The sequence below is a fragment of the Coturnix japonica genome, chromosome 27 (assembly GCF_054131305.1).
Source record: "Coturnix japonica strain WE chromosome 27, WE-NBRP24, whole genome shotgun sequence".
NCBI lineage: Eukaryota > Metazoa > Chordata > Aves > Galliformes > Phasianidae > Coturnix > Coturnix japonica.
In genome coordinates, this window is record NC_140689.1 from 1,287,571 (window position 1) to 1,299,593 (window position 12,023).

Sequence of the window (12,023 nt, forward strand, 5' to 3'; positions counted from 1 at the left end):
GTCCTGGCAGGGCAGCCTGCTCTGGGTATCCCTGCTTGATCAGAATGGAAGGACTAGGTGGTAAACTCCAGAGATTCCTTCCAGTACCAAACCAACAATGTGATTCAGTGGTTGAGTTTCTTTGAAAACCGCTTCATATTTATGCATTTCACTATGTGGATTTCTTCAGAGGGATGTAGTGAGAGGCAGATGTCTTTGTGCTCTGCAAGAAGCTATAGTCTTGTTTTCTCTTCAAGGCTTTCACGCACTATTGTCATGTATTATCTACTGGTATACATGGGCAGTTAGACCTAAGAATTCCTCATTTGATTTTTGTACAGGGAGCAACAGACCCCAAAAATTTTGTATTGAGAAAGTTGGGAAGGAAAACTGGTTACCTAGACGTCACACCTGGTAAGTACTAAGGATCAAACTCTGTTGTGGTTCTTTTCTTACTTGTCCAGATCATGGATATTTTCCAACAAGCACCAACCAGGCATGGCAACTCACAGCTGAAATGCCATTGCCCCTGCTAAGTAACCAGTCTACCTACAGACCTCTCATTAGAGACTTGCAAACAAGAGCAAAACCCATTTATTCCCATTTCACAGGTTGGCTTCTCTTCACCACACATCACATGCACAAGAACAGATTGCTCTTGCAAGGAAGCACGTTCCTACACACCACAGCATCCTGCTGAGCAAGGGCATCATCCACATACATTCCCTCATCTCTGTTACCCTACAAAGGTTCAAGGACAGAAGACACAGCTCACCACAGCATCTACTGGAAAAGAGCCCATGGCATTCAAGCACACCCAGAGTCAGAATCCCCTCCTTGCAGAAGATGGGTTTGAGGAGCAGGCCATGAGACACATTCGGTGAGAAAAAGTCAGCCTGGAGCTCCTCACCGCTGAGTACAGAGCTGCGCCCACAAGAAGATTCAACCCCTTCTCCCCTCGGCTTTGCTCACTGTTGCAAGGGACACGAGGACCCTTGGAAACATGGAAGATGTGCTGGATACGATGTCATCCTCGACGGAGCAGCCATACTCTAGCAAGAACACACGGACATGGAATCTGTTAGAAGCAGAGCCAATACCTGGGTGCTGCCTACAGCATTTGCCAGCTGTAACCTAGCTAAGTACTCAACTGTGCCCAGGGCTCTCAGCATCACTGCAGCACTCCATTCATCATCATTCGTGCTACAGCCTCCAATTAAGAAGCACAGACAGTAAGAAACTGGCAAGAGAACCATACGTCCTGCTGGTAGACAGAATGCTCCTCCCCATTTTATTTACATCAGTTCAGTTGCTGGTGAAATTCTAGTCTGGATCCTCTCTGAACAAACAGCCACAGCTAGGTTGGCCAACATGTCACACCTAAAAGCTCCTCAGATTCCTTCCTCCTCACACCTGCCTGCACACACACCAACTGAAAGTCAGGCAGCAGGACAAGGCCCGGCCTTTTGAACTACTGATAAAGCTTGGAGATCTCATTAATGCGATGAATCTCTTCACTGTTGCAAGAAGCCAGAATTTCCATCAGGCAGCCTTCTTCTGTTCCTGCTCCCCAAGGAATTGCCAAGGCAAGATTTCAGATACCAACAACAGCTCCTGACATGCAATCAGATTTCTTTAAAAGTTAATAATAAATGAAGAAGACATTCATAGCAAAGCAGTAAGTCCTTGGCCAGAACTTCAGCAATACAAAAGAAAGATTTCCAAACTTTCACAGCCCTCCTCACTTTGTGCACATTGGACATGGTGGTGGGAGTCATCATCCCAACCATCACCCTCTCAGAATTCCCACGCAGCAACGCTGTCAAGTCATCAATCAAATCCTAGAAAGCCAAGAGAGGAGGAAGGAGGTGGCAGAAGGTACGGCCTTCCAGGACAGACAGAACTGAGCTGTTCACCACTTCTCTTCAGGCTCCAGTCCTCTTTGCGTCAACAACTGCTCTGAACTGAACAAGAACAAATCAACCTTGGTCAAGGAGAGTCTCTGTACATGACTGGTGTATGTATATTTGCCTGAGTGATTCATCCACAGCGTAAATGGGGAGGTGAAAGTCAGTGTGAGAAAGTGAATGTGATTCACACTCTCTCAAGTACTGCTTTAAGATGCTTTAAGATGTTCTTTATTTGTGAGGTACAAAGTGCTCTCTGAGGCCTCTTCTAAAATGGTCTAGCTAGCAGTTACAGGTTATTGAAATGTGTTTTTAATTCTGCGCTGCTTTTCTTAGATGCCTGTATCTGCCCTGGTATCCTTTGCAGAAGCTCTGGAGCATGGATACAGCAAATTCAAGAGTCCTTTTCACCAGCAAATGCGAGCTACAGGTGTGACACAGGCAGTCCATTGCCTCCTTTTCAAGACAGGCGCTGTGGTAAGTCCAGGAGTTGGCATCCTTAATACACAGTGGGATTACAGCCATCTTTGTTCAGTAAGGAGGTTATCATTACCTACAGTAGAGCCCATCTGTACTACAGGAAAGTTTATGTGGAATGACTGTGCTGATGAAGGTGGAAATTTTCTCTTTTGGATTAGACCAGCCCACAAAGCAAAATGAAATGGAGGAGGGAGAAAATGTACTCATAGTTCTTGCTTAGTTCTAATTGCCAAGCAAATGACTACCTGCTAGTCAGAGCAGGATGGTGCCTGCTGTCTGGGAAGCCTCATGCAGAAGCACTGGAGCTTTTGCATCATGTACTCCCACCCTTGTCCCCTGCCTGAGGCGGGCCATAGGACACCCACAGCCTCTGGGCAGCCTGGGCCAGGGCCTCACTGCCTCTGGGGGAGGAATTTCCTCTACCCATCTACCTCCATTTCCACTCTTGGAGTTTAAAGCCATTTCCACTCATATTATGGCTGTCTGCCAATGCCAAGTGACATGCGAGGTCCGGTAGTGGGTCAGGTAATGACACGACAGCAGTACACGGACAATTGTGCTATTATTGTCAATTTATTGGTAGCGTGGAGCCTGGAAAACTCTGATTGATGACAGCAGTGGTTCTGTGGATGTCAGATGGTGCCCCAAACCAACATACTGGGGGTGCTCCCACCTCCTGACAGATGGTGGAGAGGAGCGAGAGAGCAGAGGTGGTGCTGGGGAGGGCTGGGGGCTGCTGGGCCTGGTCTGTTTCCCCCTGGCATTGGTTTTCCAGGTGTCTGATGCCCCTAAGCTGACACTGTGGGCAGGGGGCACTCCTACCTGCTAAGGGATGGTGGAGGGGAGGGCTGTGGGGGAGCCTGGGGGTGGCCAGGCCTGTCATGCTGGGGGGGCTGCTGCCATCCTTTGAATGATGGTGTAGGGAAGCGTAGAGGTGTTGCTGGGGGGTCTGGGGGCTGCTGGGTCTGGTCTGTTTCCCCCTGGAAGTGGTTCTCCATGTGTCTGATGATGCCCCTGAGCTGACACCCTGGGGGGGCTGCTCCCACCTCCTAGAGGTGATGGTGGAGAGGAGCGGGAGAGCAGTGGGGGTGCCTGAGGGGGCCACTCCCGTCCCCTGAAGGATCGTGGAGGGGAATGGGAGGGTGGTGACGGTGCCTGGGGAGGTGGGGGGCTGTTGGGCTGGTTGTGCTTCCCCCAGGCAGTGGTTGTCTGTCTCTTGGACTGTTTCCCCACCTTTGCACTCTGCATCCCCTGATGGATGCTGGAGGGGAGGAAGAGGGCAGAGGTGGTGCTGGGGGGGGGGGAGGGGATGGGGGCTGATGGGCCTCTCATGGTTCCCCAAGGCAGCAGTTGTCCGGGTGCTGGGTGATACTCCGGAGCTGACACCCTGAGGGGACCACTCCCGCCCCCTGAATGATGGCGGTGGGGATGGGGGAGGCGGCGTTGATGCCCGGTGGGGCCGAGGGCTGCTGGGCCTGTTGGTCATCTGCCAGTCAGACGTTGTTCCAGTGCTGGCCGATGACTGCAAGCCTACACCCCGGGTGGGTTCTTTCTGTCCCCCAAAGGGTGGGGGTGGGGGACAGGGGACGGCGTAGATGCCTATTGGGACGGGGGGCTCCTGTGCTTCTCAAAGATCCCCAGATAGGAACCTTCTTCACATTCGTAGATGGTGATATTGTACTCGGGTTGCTTAGCCCATTTTTTAGCTTCATAGCGGCGCCTGTGAAGAGAGGAACGTGCTGAGGGCACAGGAGAGCCCCTGCTCTGCTTTCTCACAGTGCATGGCAAAGTGCCACCCTCAGCTCCCAGCCTGTCTCTGGCCCAGCAGTAAGGATGGGCTGAAGCCAATGACAACATCTAACTGTGTAAATCGCAGACCATGTGAGCCAACAACTAACTGGTCTCTTTACGCTGCTTTAACTGGAAACGCCTCCTGGCCCACAGCAGCCCTACAGTAAAGAGTTGGCAGGATGGGGATGGGGGTCAACAACTCACTTTCTGTTTCTGTACCAGAAAATAAGAAGCCAGCACAGACTCGTCCCCAGCAATATGGAACCCAAGGAAGCTCCAGCAAGTATCAGGTAGAACTTCCAACCAACTTTAACTTGCTTGGCATTTGCATGTCCTGCATCAGGCACACCTGGAGGAACAACGTGGTCATTGCTGTGTATCGTGCCCTAATGGAAATCTCAAGGAGGTCTGACAATTTTTTTCCATTTTGTTGGACTCCTGGAACAAGTGAAAATCCTCAGGCTGCAATGCTTCCCTGATTCCAGGGGAAGCAAAGGGAACTCCCAAAGGCACCGCGCATCGAGGCGCTCTGGAGCCTCTAATTTGCCTCTCAGCTTTGGGTATGCCCTGGCTCTGCCAGATTTACTCCTTCTTCTCCATCATGCTCTAACATTTCTTTTGCACTCACCTACCCTTGCCTTGTGAGGCTGGGTAGTGCTGCCGCAGGCAGGCACACCGTGACCCTTTGGGACACGTCGTTTGACTAAACAAAACTCATTAGAGCAGAAGGAGAGTGTGTGCATCTGTTTAATCAGTTGCTGCTAAGAGTGACGTGGACAAGAACCACTGTCGTGTTGTGCAGGGAGTGCTGCCCTGAGCTCTCCCCTCCCCCTCAGACCCCACTCCACGGGGGCAGAGTCAGGGCCCTCAGCAGCACCTGAACCTGTTTCTCCGTTTTTCCTTCCCCCCGGCATGGGCACAACTTGCACGCTCCTAGTTTTCAGGATGTTTCTCCTGCTTATGAACTCCTGCCAGATCGCTGCTTACCTGGATTCCTCAGAAAACGATAGACCCAGTTGTGGTGGGCTTCCCCGGGCTTTGACAGCGCTGTGAAGAATGAGAGAAAGGCAAAGTCTCAGCATGGTGCAGGCACGGAGGAAGCAGAAGGACGAGGAGGCTCCCTCTATGCCATTGCCCCATCTGTGACTGAGTGCATCTCTCTGGACCTCAGTTTGCAGGAGGGACCCCTCTCCGGGCTGCTGGTGTGCCTGGAGCCTCAAGGGAGGCACAGCAAGCTTGGAATGCAGGGACTGTGTGAGGGAGGTATGCTGAAGGCTCCTATTCCTTCTCATCTCTGCTGAATGTGGTTTTGGTGGCCTTGTTCCCAAAAGGACAAAGTTCCTAAGTCCCTGGGAACTGGGTGCAGTGGGAGGGGAGCAACCTCTAGCCATGGCCACGGAGCTCTACCGGCAGCCCTTACCTGGAGTGCCAGCTGCTTGCGAGGCCTCTCTTTCTCCCAGAGGGATGGGCAGTATGTGACGGATGCCTTGCTGAAATGCATCCCTGTGAGCAGGCTCTGCGTCAGTCCCTTTAGAAAGGAGGTAAGAGAGTAGGGCTGTAAGTAACTGCTTCTCATCAGGAAGATGGTATCTTCAGCAGGAAGGTGATGCTGCAAGCCAGTTCAGACACAGGGGCATCACCACAGCAAGGTTCCTGCTGTGCACACTGCAGATGCTCCATGTATATACATCTAGAATATAGATGTATATACAAATAGAATACATACATCAGCTTCCCAAGACTTTCAGTGGACAGACAGAAATACACCCACCATGTGCTGCCTTCTCCTTTGTGATTTTCTTTGGCATATAGGACAGCCTCTGTGGGTATCTTCCTCTTCCCAGCGCCTCTTTCTGTCTCTCAGGACCTGAACAGAAAGTATTGGGATCAATTTCAGACAAACAAGGTATTGAACTGAGTGGTCTTTTCAGCAAAGTCATGAGACAGCAGCCACTCCTGGGATGCCTGTGCGGCTCCAGCACAGGAGGCAGCCAAGTATTTGGCACAGCCTTCCCTGGAGGCACTTCAGCACCCAAAGAATGGGAACTTTCCATCACAAACTGCAACCTACAGAACCGCATCACTGAAGAGCAGATGGTGCCAGGGGGTCGTGCCTGGCTGACATTAGGGCTGTGAGCTGGCATCTCTCAAAGGAAGCAAAAATTCACAGCATACCCTTAGGAGCTGCTGGGACTTCTGTCCTGGAGCTCAGCAGGGAAGATGGATCCCATCCAATGCTACCCACACCTGTCAACAAACACAGACAGAGCAGCTCCTGTCAGATGTGGCTGGATGGTGGTTTAACCTGGAATGACAGCACTGCTGCATAGCACTCTTCTCTCCCTACTAGGCTGTGTGGAACTGTCTGGAGAAGAGAAGGGGGTGGAAGGAGAAGGGGAAGATCTAAAGGCCCTTTCCTGTGGGATTGCCCGGAGGCTTATGGACCAGATTATGGAGGCTTTGGCAAGGCACTGCTTATAGGCACAGCGGTAATCACACAGCGATGAGAAACATCCCCATTGTGCGTTGTGATCTCTCTCTTCCTTAGGACCTGCTGTGACTGGAAGGGGCTCAGGTGACGATGTGGCACCCAGAGCTGGGTTGAAAGTTGCAGAGGGGCCAGGTGGGCAGTTGGCTGGCAGTTGGCTGGCACTCAGCAGCTTTGCAGATACTCTCTCCAGGCCACGTGAAACAGTCCTCAGAGACAGCATGGAAGAACATTGGCGTTTTCTTACTAGAGAGATCTCCGATGGATGGAGAGAAAGCCAACGGGACAGTGGGTGCACACAGCACCCAAGGAACAGTGACTGCCCAAGCTTCTCATAGACAAGAAACCACCAGGCAGTGAAAAGCTGAACCCTTCCTGAACTTCCACAACCAAATATGTGCGAAGATCATGAGGTGAAGACTGGTGACTTACCTCTGGCATCCACTCCAGGTTCAGGCACAGGTCTCCATTCTGGTAATCCACCAAGAGGGCCTGCAGGCACAAGTGTGATCAGAAAAAGGTGAGGAGAGCTTCCACTGCGCACTGGGGCCTGGTTTTTCTGCAGTGACCTGCAAAGACTGGCAGCAGGTCGGGGAATGACATGGCCCAAACAGCAAAGGCATCGGTTCTCTCCTCCAAAGAGTGGCAAGGGCTGCCCTCCCACTGAAATGTGACAACTCTCCAAGTAAAGAACTACTCTCAGCTGATCTGTGTACGGCTTTTAAGGCACAAAGAGACTTGAAAGACCTTTGGAGGTTCTTAAGTACCCGAATAAATCATTACAACGCTCATTTTTCTGTCTTCAAGGAAACAGACACAACTTACCTCTGGGTTTCCCCTGAGGCACAAAATCAGTATCCACCAAAACATCTGGATAAGGAACTCCAACATCATCATCTAAAATCAAGAACAGATGAGAGATGTTCCCATTGCATGTTGCGCCTTCTCCCTTAGTGACTGGGGAGTGTCAGGTAATGGAATGGGAGACTCAGACCGTGATTGCCAAAGCTAGAGAATGACCTGGGTGACCTGGAGCCTGGCACTCGGCAGCTTTTCAAATGCCCTCTCCAGGCCACTTGCAACACACCTCTGGGACCGCATGGAAGGGTATATAGCCCGTCAGGGCTTTCTTACTGGGAGTTCCTTGCTGGATCTCCCACTAAAGCACCAGAGGAAACGATGCCTGTTCCTTCCTCTGGGCTCCAGCTGGGTGTCTCTGTTGGGAACTGGGATTTGCCTGTGGGGAGCACCAGGAAGCCAGAGCAGAAATGCTCACGCTTTTCCCAACACGCTTCTTCTGAGCTCTCCCATAGGACACCTCCAGGGTGGGCTCAGCCAGCAGCAGAGCCATGGCCTGGCTGGGCTGGAGAAAGCCCTGAGGGGAGCGCTGCTTCCACAACCCACACCTGGCCCCTGGGGTGCTGCCTGGCCCCCTTCCCAACAAACCCCCATGGAAAGGCAGCCCCGGGGCAGTGTGGCACAGGGCCACAGGGACAACAGCCTGGTCCCATCTCTGCCCACCCACCTGCTGCTGGAGCTCGCCACGGTGCAGCACAAGTCTCCTTGGAACACATGGCCATCAGTAGGAGGAGGAGAGCAAGGCGGGCGGGGGACACGGCCCCCCACACTCGTGCCATGCTGCCACCACCACCGCTGCAGCCACAGCAAGTGCTGGGGCCAGCACGGAACACCTGGGGTACACACCCTGAGCACTGTGACCTCATCGAGCACAGCGGGCATTGTGACCTCACGTCCCCCCCAGGATGCAGATCTGTTCCGCTGCCATGGCCAGGTTCCCCCTGGGCTTGTGTGCACTGTGGTGGTGGGAGAGGATCGGCACTCATCTGGAGCAGCCGGAGGCCACAGCTGAGGTTTCCACATTGACATCATGGAAACAGAATCGTGGAAAGGCTTGGGGGGGAGGGGATGCTGGAGACACAGGTGCTGTGAAAGGAGAAAGAAAATCACTGTAATGTTGCTTTTATTGCTTCATACAGCTCCAGAGATTTAGTTTTGACTTTCAGTGGCACCAAAGAAGCCGTTTCTTCAGTGACACTATATTTGTTATCACAGCCTCTAACAAAAATGGCAAATCGAGCTGTATCTGTAGCACCAACAGTTCCATCAATTGCCAGAGCATTTTGATGGGTTGATTGATAGATTTTCCTATTTCTTCAGTCTGCCTGGCTCTAGTTTGTTGTAACAGAGCAATTTGAGAAAAATCCATTTGTTTTTGCAGGACAAATGATATCTGCCATTCCAATTTTGGTCAAAATATATCATAAACTCAATTTCAGGGTGTGAGTGTGTCACAATTTCTGTTAGAATATGTCATTAGCTCTATTTTGGAGTGTAAGAACATCACAGATTGGGCCAAAATAGGGGCATAAACCCAACTTCTGAGGGTGAGAACTTCGCAACTCGTGTCAAAATATGCAATAAATCCAATTTTGGAGTGTGTGAAGGCCACAATTTGGGTCAAAATATGTCAGAAACTGAACTTTGGAGTTTGAGAAGGCCATCATTTGGGTCAAGATTTGTCACTGATTCTATTTCAGAGACTGAGAACATCACAGTTTTGCTCAAAATAAGTCATTATCTCAATTTTAGAGCATGAGGACGTCACAATTTGGGTCAAAACGTGTCACAAACCCAATTATTGTGTGCGTGAAGGCCACAATTTGGGTCAAAATATATCATTAATCCTATTTCAGAGAATGAGAACGTCTCAGTTTCTTCTATTCTCCCCAGGGTCTGCAGGCCTTTTTCCACTTGCACACTGCACTTGCTTGTCCAATGCATGACACAAAGCCCAAGTGAAACACCTGCTTGCAAAATAAGTCTTTGCCAAATGGAGATAAATGACCAAGGTCAGCTCTCTCTACAAAGCAAGTTCTTTGTGACCACAGCCACAAACAGCAGTTCCATTCAAACTATCAGAATTCTTTCTTCCATCCCAGGATTGTTCTTCAATCACAGGCCTTCAGGTCCCCGACAAAACTCCCTGAGAATGTCACCCCAGGAATGTCACTCCAGTGTTACTCCCTGATATCCCCCCGCAGTGATAACCCAACACCACCCCCCGCCATCACTCCTGAACATCACCCCTGTGTCACCCCAGCATCACCCCGGCAACATCACCCCCCCGCAATACTCCCACATCACCCCCCACCATCACTTCCCAACATCACCCCCACAACGTCACTCCTTGATGATAAACTCCAGTGATACCCCAGCAGCATCACTTCCCGATGTTACCCCCCAGCGATACCTCAACATCAGCCAACAGCATCACCCCCAGTAGCATTGTGATGTGAATCCATAGTGAATTGATGTGAATCCTGAGTGTACCCTCAGCTCCACTCCTGTTTCAGGGTATGTTTGGGTCTGACTGACAGGATGTCTCAGGAGCAGACACAAGCAAACTGTACTCGGAGCAGCACAGAGGGTTATGAGCTGCTCAGTTTTCTGGGCTCCACCAGAAGAGGGGTGGACAGAAGGGACAGGGAGGTGAACGTTCCTCTCTACTCTGCCCTTGGGAGGCTCCATGCGCCCATGGTCTGGAGCCCCCAATACAAGAAAGACAGAGAACTGTTGGAGAGGGTCCAGAGGAGGGCCAGGCTGAGGGAGCTGGGCTTGTTCAGCCTGGAGAAGAGAAAGCTGCAGGGTGACCTCATTGCAGCCTTTCAGTACCAAAAGGGAGCCCATAAACAGGAGGGGAGTCAACTCTTGGAAAAGGTAGATAACAGCAGCACAAGGGGAAATGGTTTGAAGGTGAAGGAGGGAAGACTGAGGTTGAATGTCTCAGAGTGGTGAGGTGCTGGAACAGCTGCCCAGAGAGGCTGTGGATGCCCTGTCCATCCCTGGAGGTGTTCAAGGCCAGGTTGGATGGGGCCCTGGGCAGCCTGGGCTAGTATTAAGTGGCCCTGCCTGTGGCAGGGGGTTGGAGCTTCATGATCCTTGAGGTCCCTTCAAACCCGGGCCATTCTGTGTGATCTGTGTGAATTCAATTCAGCATACACACCATCACAAACACACACAGACATCCATTGCACATAATCCCAGTAAGCAAGAAGCAGAAACTCCCTAAGCAAGCGCACCCTTACATATCGCCACTGAGAGATGGCAAACAGCTGAAAAGGAGAGAGAAGGACCATGCTGGTGTTGGATGCAATAGGCATTGCCAGCAGGGCATCAAATGCTTCCAAGGGCACTTCTCCTCTCTCCCCCGATGCTTTTCCCAGGGCCTGCAGGCTTTTTTGCACTTGAATGCTGAACCCACGTGGCCAGCACACGATGCCTGTAAAGACAGAAAGACAGGGTGGTCTTAATTATTACTTGGGATGTTTGAGTTATCTGCTCTGCCACCTGCATTGCAGAATAAGCAGCCAAAAACTGTTTTTCAGTCATACTGTACCTTTTTTCTGCTCTGTGCCAAACTTAAGACCAGAACCCAGTGGGCTGAAACAGAATTTTGGCACTGCTACAGACAGGAGCCAAACCCAGCTTGAGTCGCATGCATCTAGTTCAGCTGGAAGGGTGGGATCAATTACACCCAGTGCTGGGGCCTGTTGAACAGCTGGTTTTGCTTCCTGGAACGCCTCTTCTTCCATTCTGCCCCAGACCCATTTTTGGCCTGTCTTTGTGAGTGTGCCTCAGCAGCTGTGCTAGGTGGGCTCTAAAGGAACGTCAGCATCTCAATATACCCAACAGTTCCTGCAGCTGCCATGGCACGGCAGGGACTGGGAATGCCTCAACCTTGCCTATTATTGCACTGACCAAATGACATCCAGGAATTTTACCAACAAAGCCGGTCCTTGCACTTTTGGTGGGTTTAAGGCCTGCCCTTTTTCTTGTAAGTGAGCAGGTAACGAGCGTGCTGCCTTTCCTAATCACAGAATCATAGAATCGCTCAGGTTGGAAAGGACATTAAAGATCATCGAGTCCAAGCAAAACCCCACCATCCTACCCTAACTATCAGCCCTCTGCTAAATCATGGCCCTGAGCACCACGTCCAAATGGTTTTTATACACACCCAGGGATGGTGACTCAACCACCTCCCTGGGAAGCCCATCCCAGTGCTTAACAACCCTTTCTGTCAAGAAGTTTTCCCTGATATCCAACCCAAACTTCCCCTGGTACAACTTGAGGCCATTTCCCCTTATCCCGTCACCCATCACCAGTGAGAAGAGAGCAGCCCCACTCTCGCTGCAGTCACCTTTCAGATATTGGAAGAGAGCAATCAGGTCTCCCCTCAGCCTCCTTTTCCCCAGACTAAACAGCCCCAATTCCTTCAGTTGCTCCTTGTAGGCCTCCAAGCCCTTCGCAAGCCTCGTTGCCCTTCTCTGGACCCGCTCCAGCACCTCCATGTCCTTTCT

At 51.3% G+C, this 12,023-nt stretch overlaps 2 protein-coding genes across 13 annotated transcripts in view; one reads left to right on the forward strand and one right to left on the reverse strand.

Annotated features, from left to right (window-relative positions):
• Nucleotides 1-12,023, forward strand: part of LOC146756335 (dual specificity calcium/calmodulin-dependent 3',5'-cyclic nucleotide phosphodiesterase 1B-like) — a 78,952-nt gene that overhangs the window by 22,074 nt on the left and 44,855 nt on the right. For 11 of the 12 annotated variants that reach the window (XR_014937466.1, XM_085524522.1, XM_085524523.1 and 8 more), the window contains exons 15-16: nucleotides 321-393; nucleotides 2,223-2,363. Coding sequence is in view for 1 of the 12 variants with exons in the window: in XM_085524515.1 (XP_085380641.1) it covers nucleotides 321-393; nucleotides 591-849 (332 nt within the window). In the remaining 11 variants the exon portion in view is untranslated. Of the gene's footprint in view, nucleotides 1-320; nucleotides 394-590; nucleotides 1,997-2,222; nucleotides 2,364-12,023 lie in introns of those variants that run through there. The other variant, XM_085524515.1, reaches the window with a different exon arrangement.
• LOC146756337 (uncharacterized) lies at nucleotides 3,966-9,052 on the reverse strand. The gene is made up of 9 exons (XM_085524348.1): nucleotides 8,171-9,052; nucleotides 7,471-7,542; nucleotides 7,078-7,137; nucleotides 6,333-6,404; nucleotides 5,929-6,024; nucleotides 5,578-5,685; nucleotides 5,145-5,204; nucleotides 4,362-4,506; nucleotides 3,966-4,086 (listed from the first exon to the last, which is right to left on the reverse strand). Exons 1-9 carry the CDS (start codon nucleotides 8,487-8,489, stop codon nucleotides 3,966-3,968), a joined length of 1,053 nt encoding a protein of 350 aa, XP_085380474.1. The 5' UTR covers nucleotides 8,490-9,052.

What these genes read in the sequence shown, in the direction of transcription:
- LOC146756337 (XM_085524348.1), bottom strand. Translation starts at nt 8,489, where the DNA reads ATGAGTGCCGATCCTCTCCCACCACCACAGTGCACACAAGCCCAGGGG. An exon ending in ACCTGGAGTGGATGCCAGAG is followed by an intron (nt 6,405 to 7,077) that starts GTAAGTCACCAG and finishes GTTTGTTGACAG; the next exon opens with GTGTGGGTAGCATTGGATGG. An exon ending in AAAGGAGAAGGCAGCACATG is followed by an intron (nt 5,686 to 5,928) that starts GTGGGTGTATTT and finishes TCCTTTCTAAAG; the next exon opens with GGACTGACGCAGAGCCTGCT.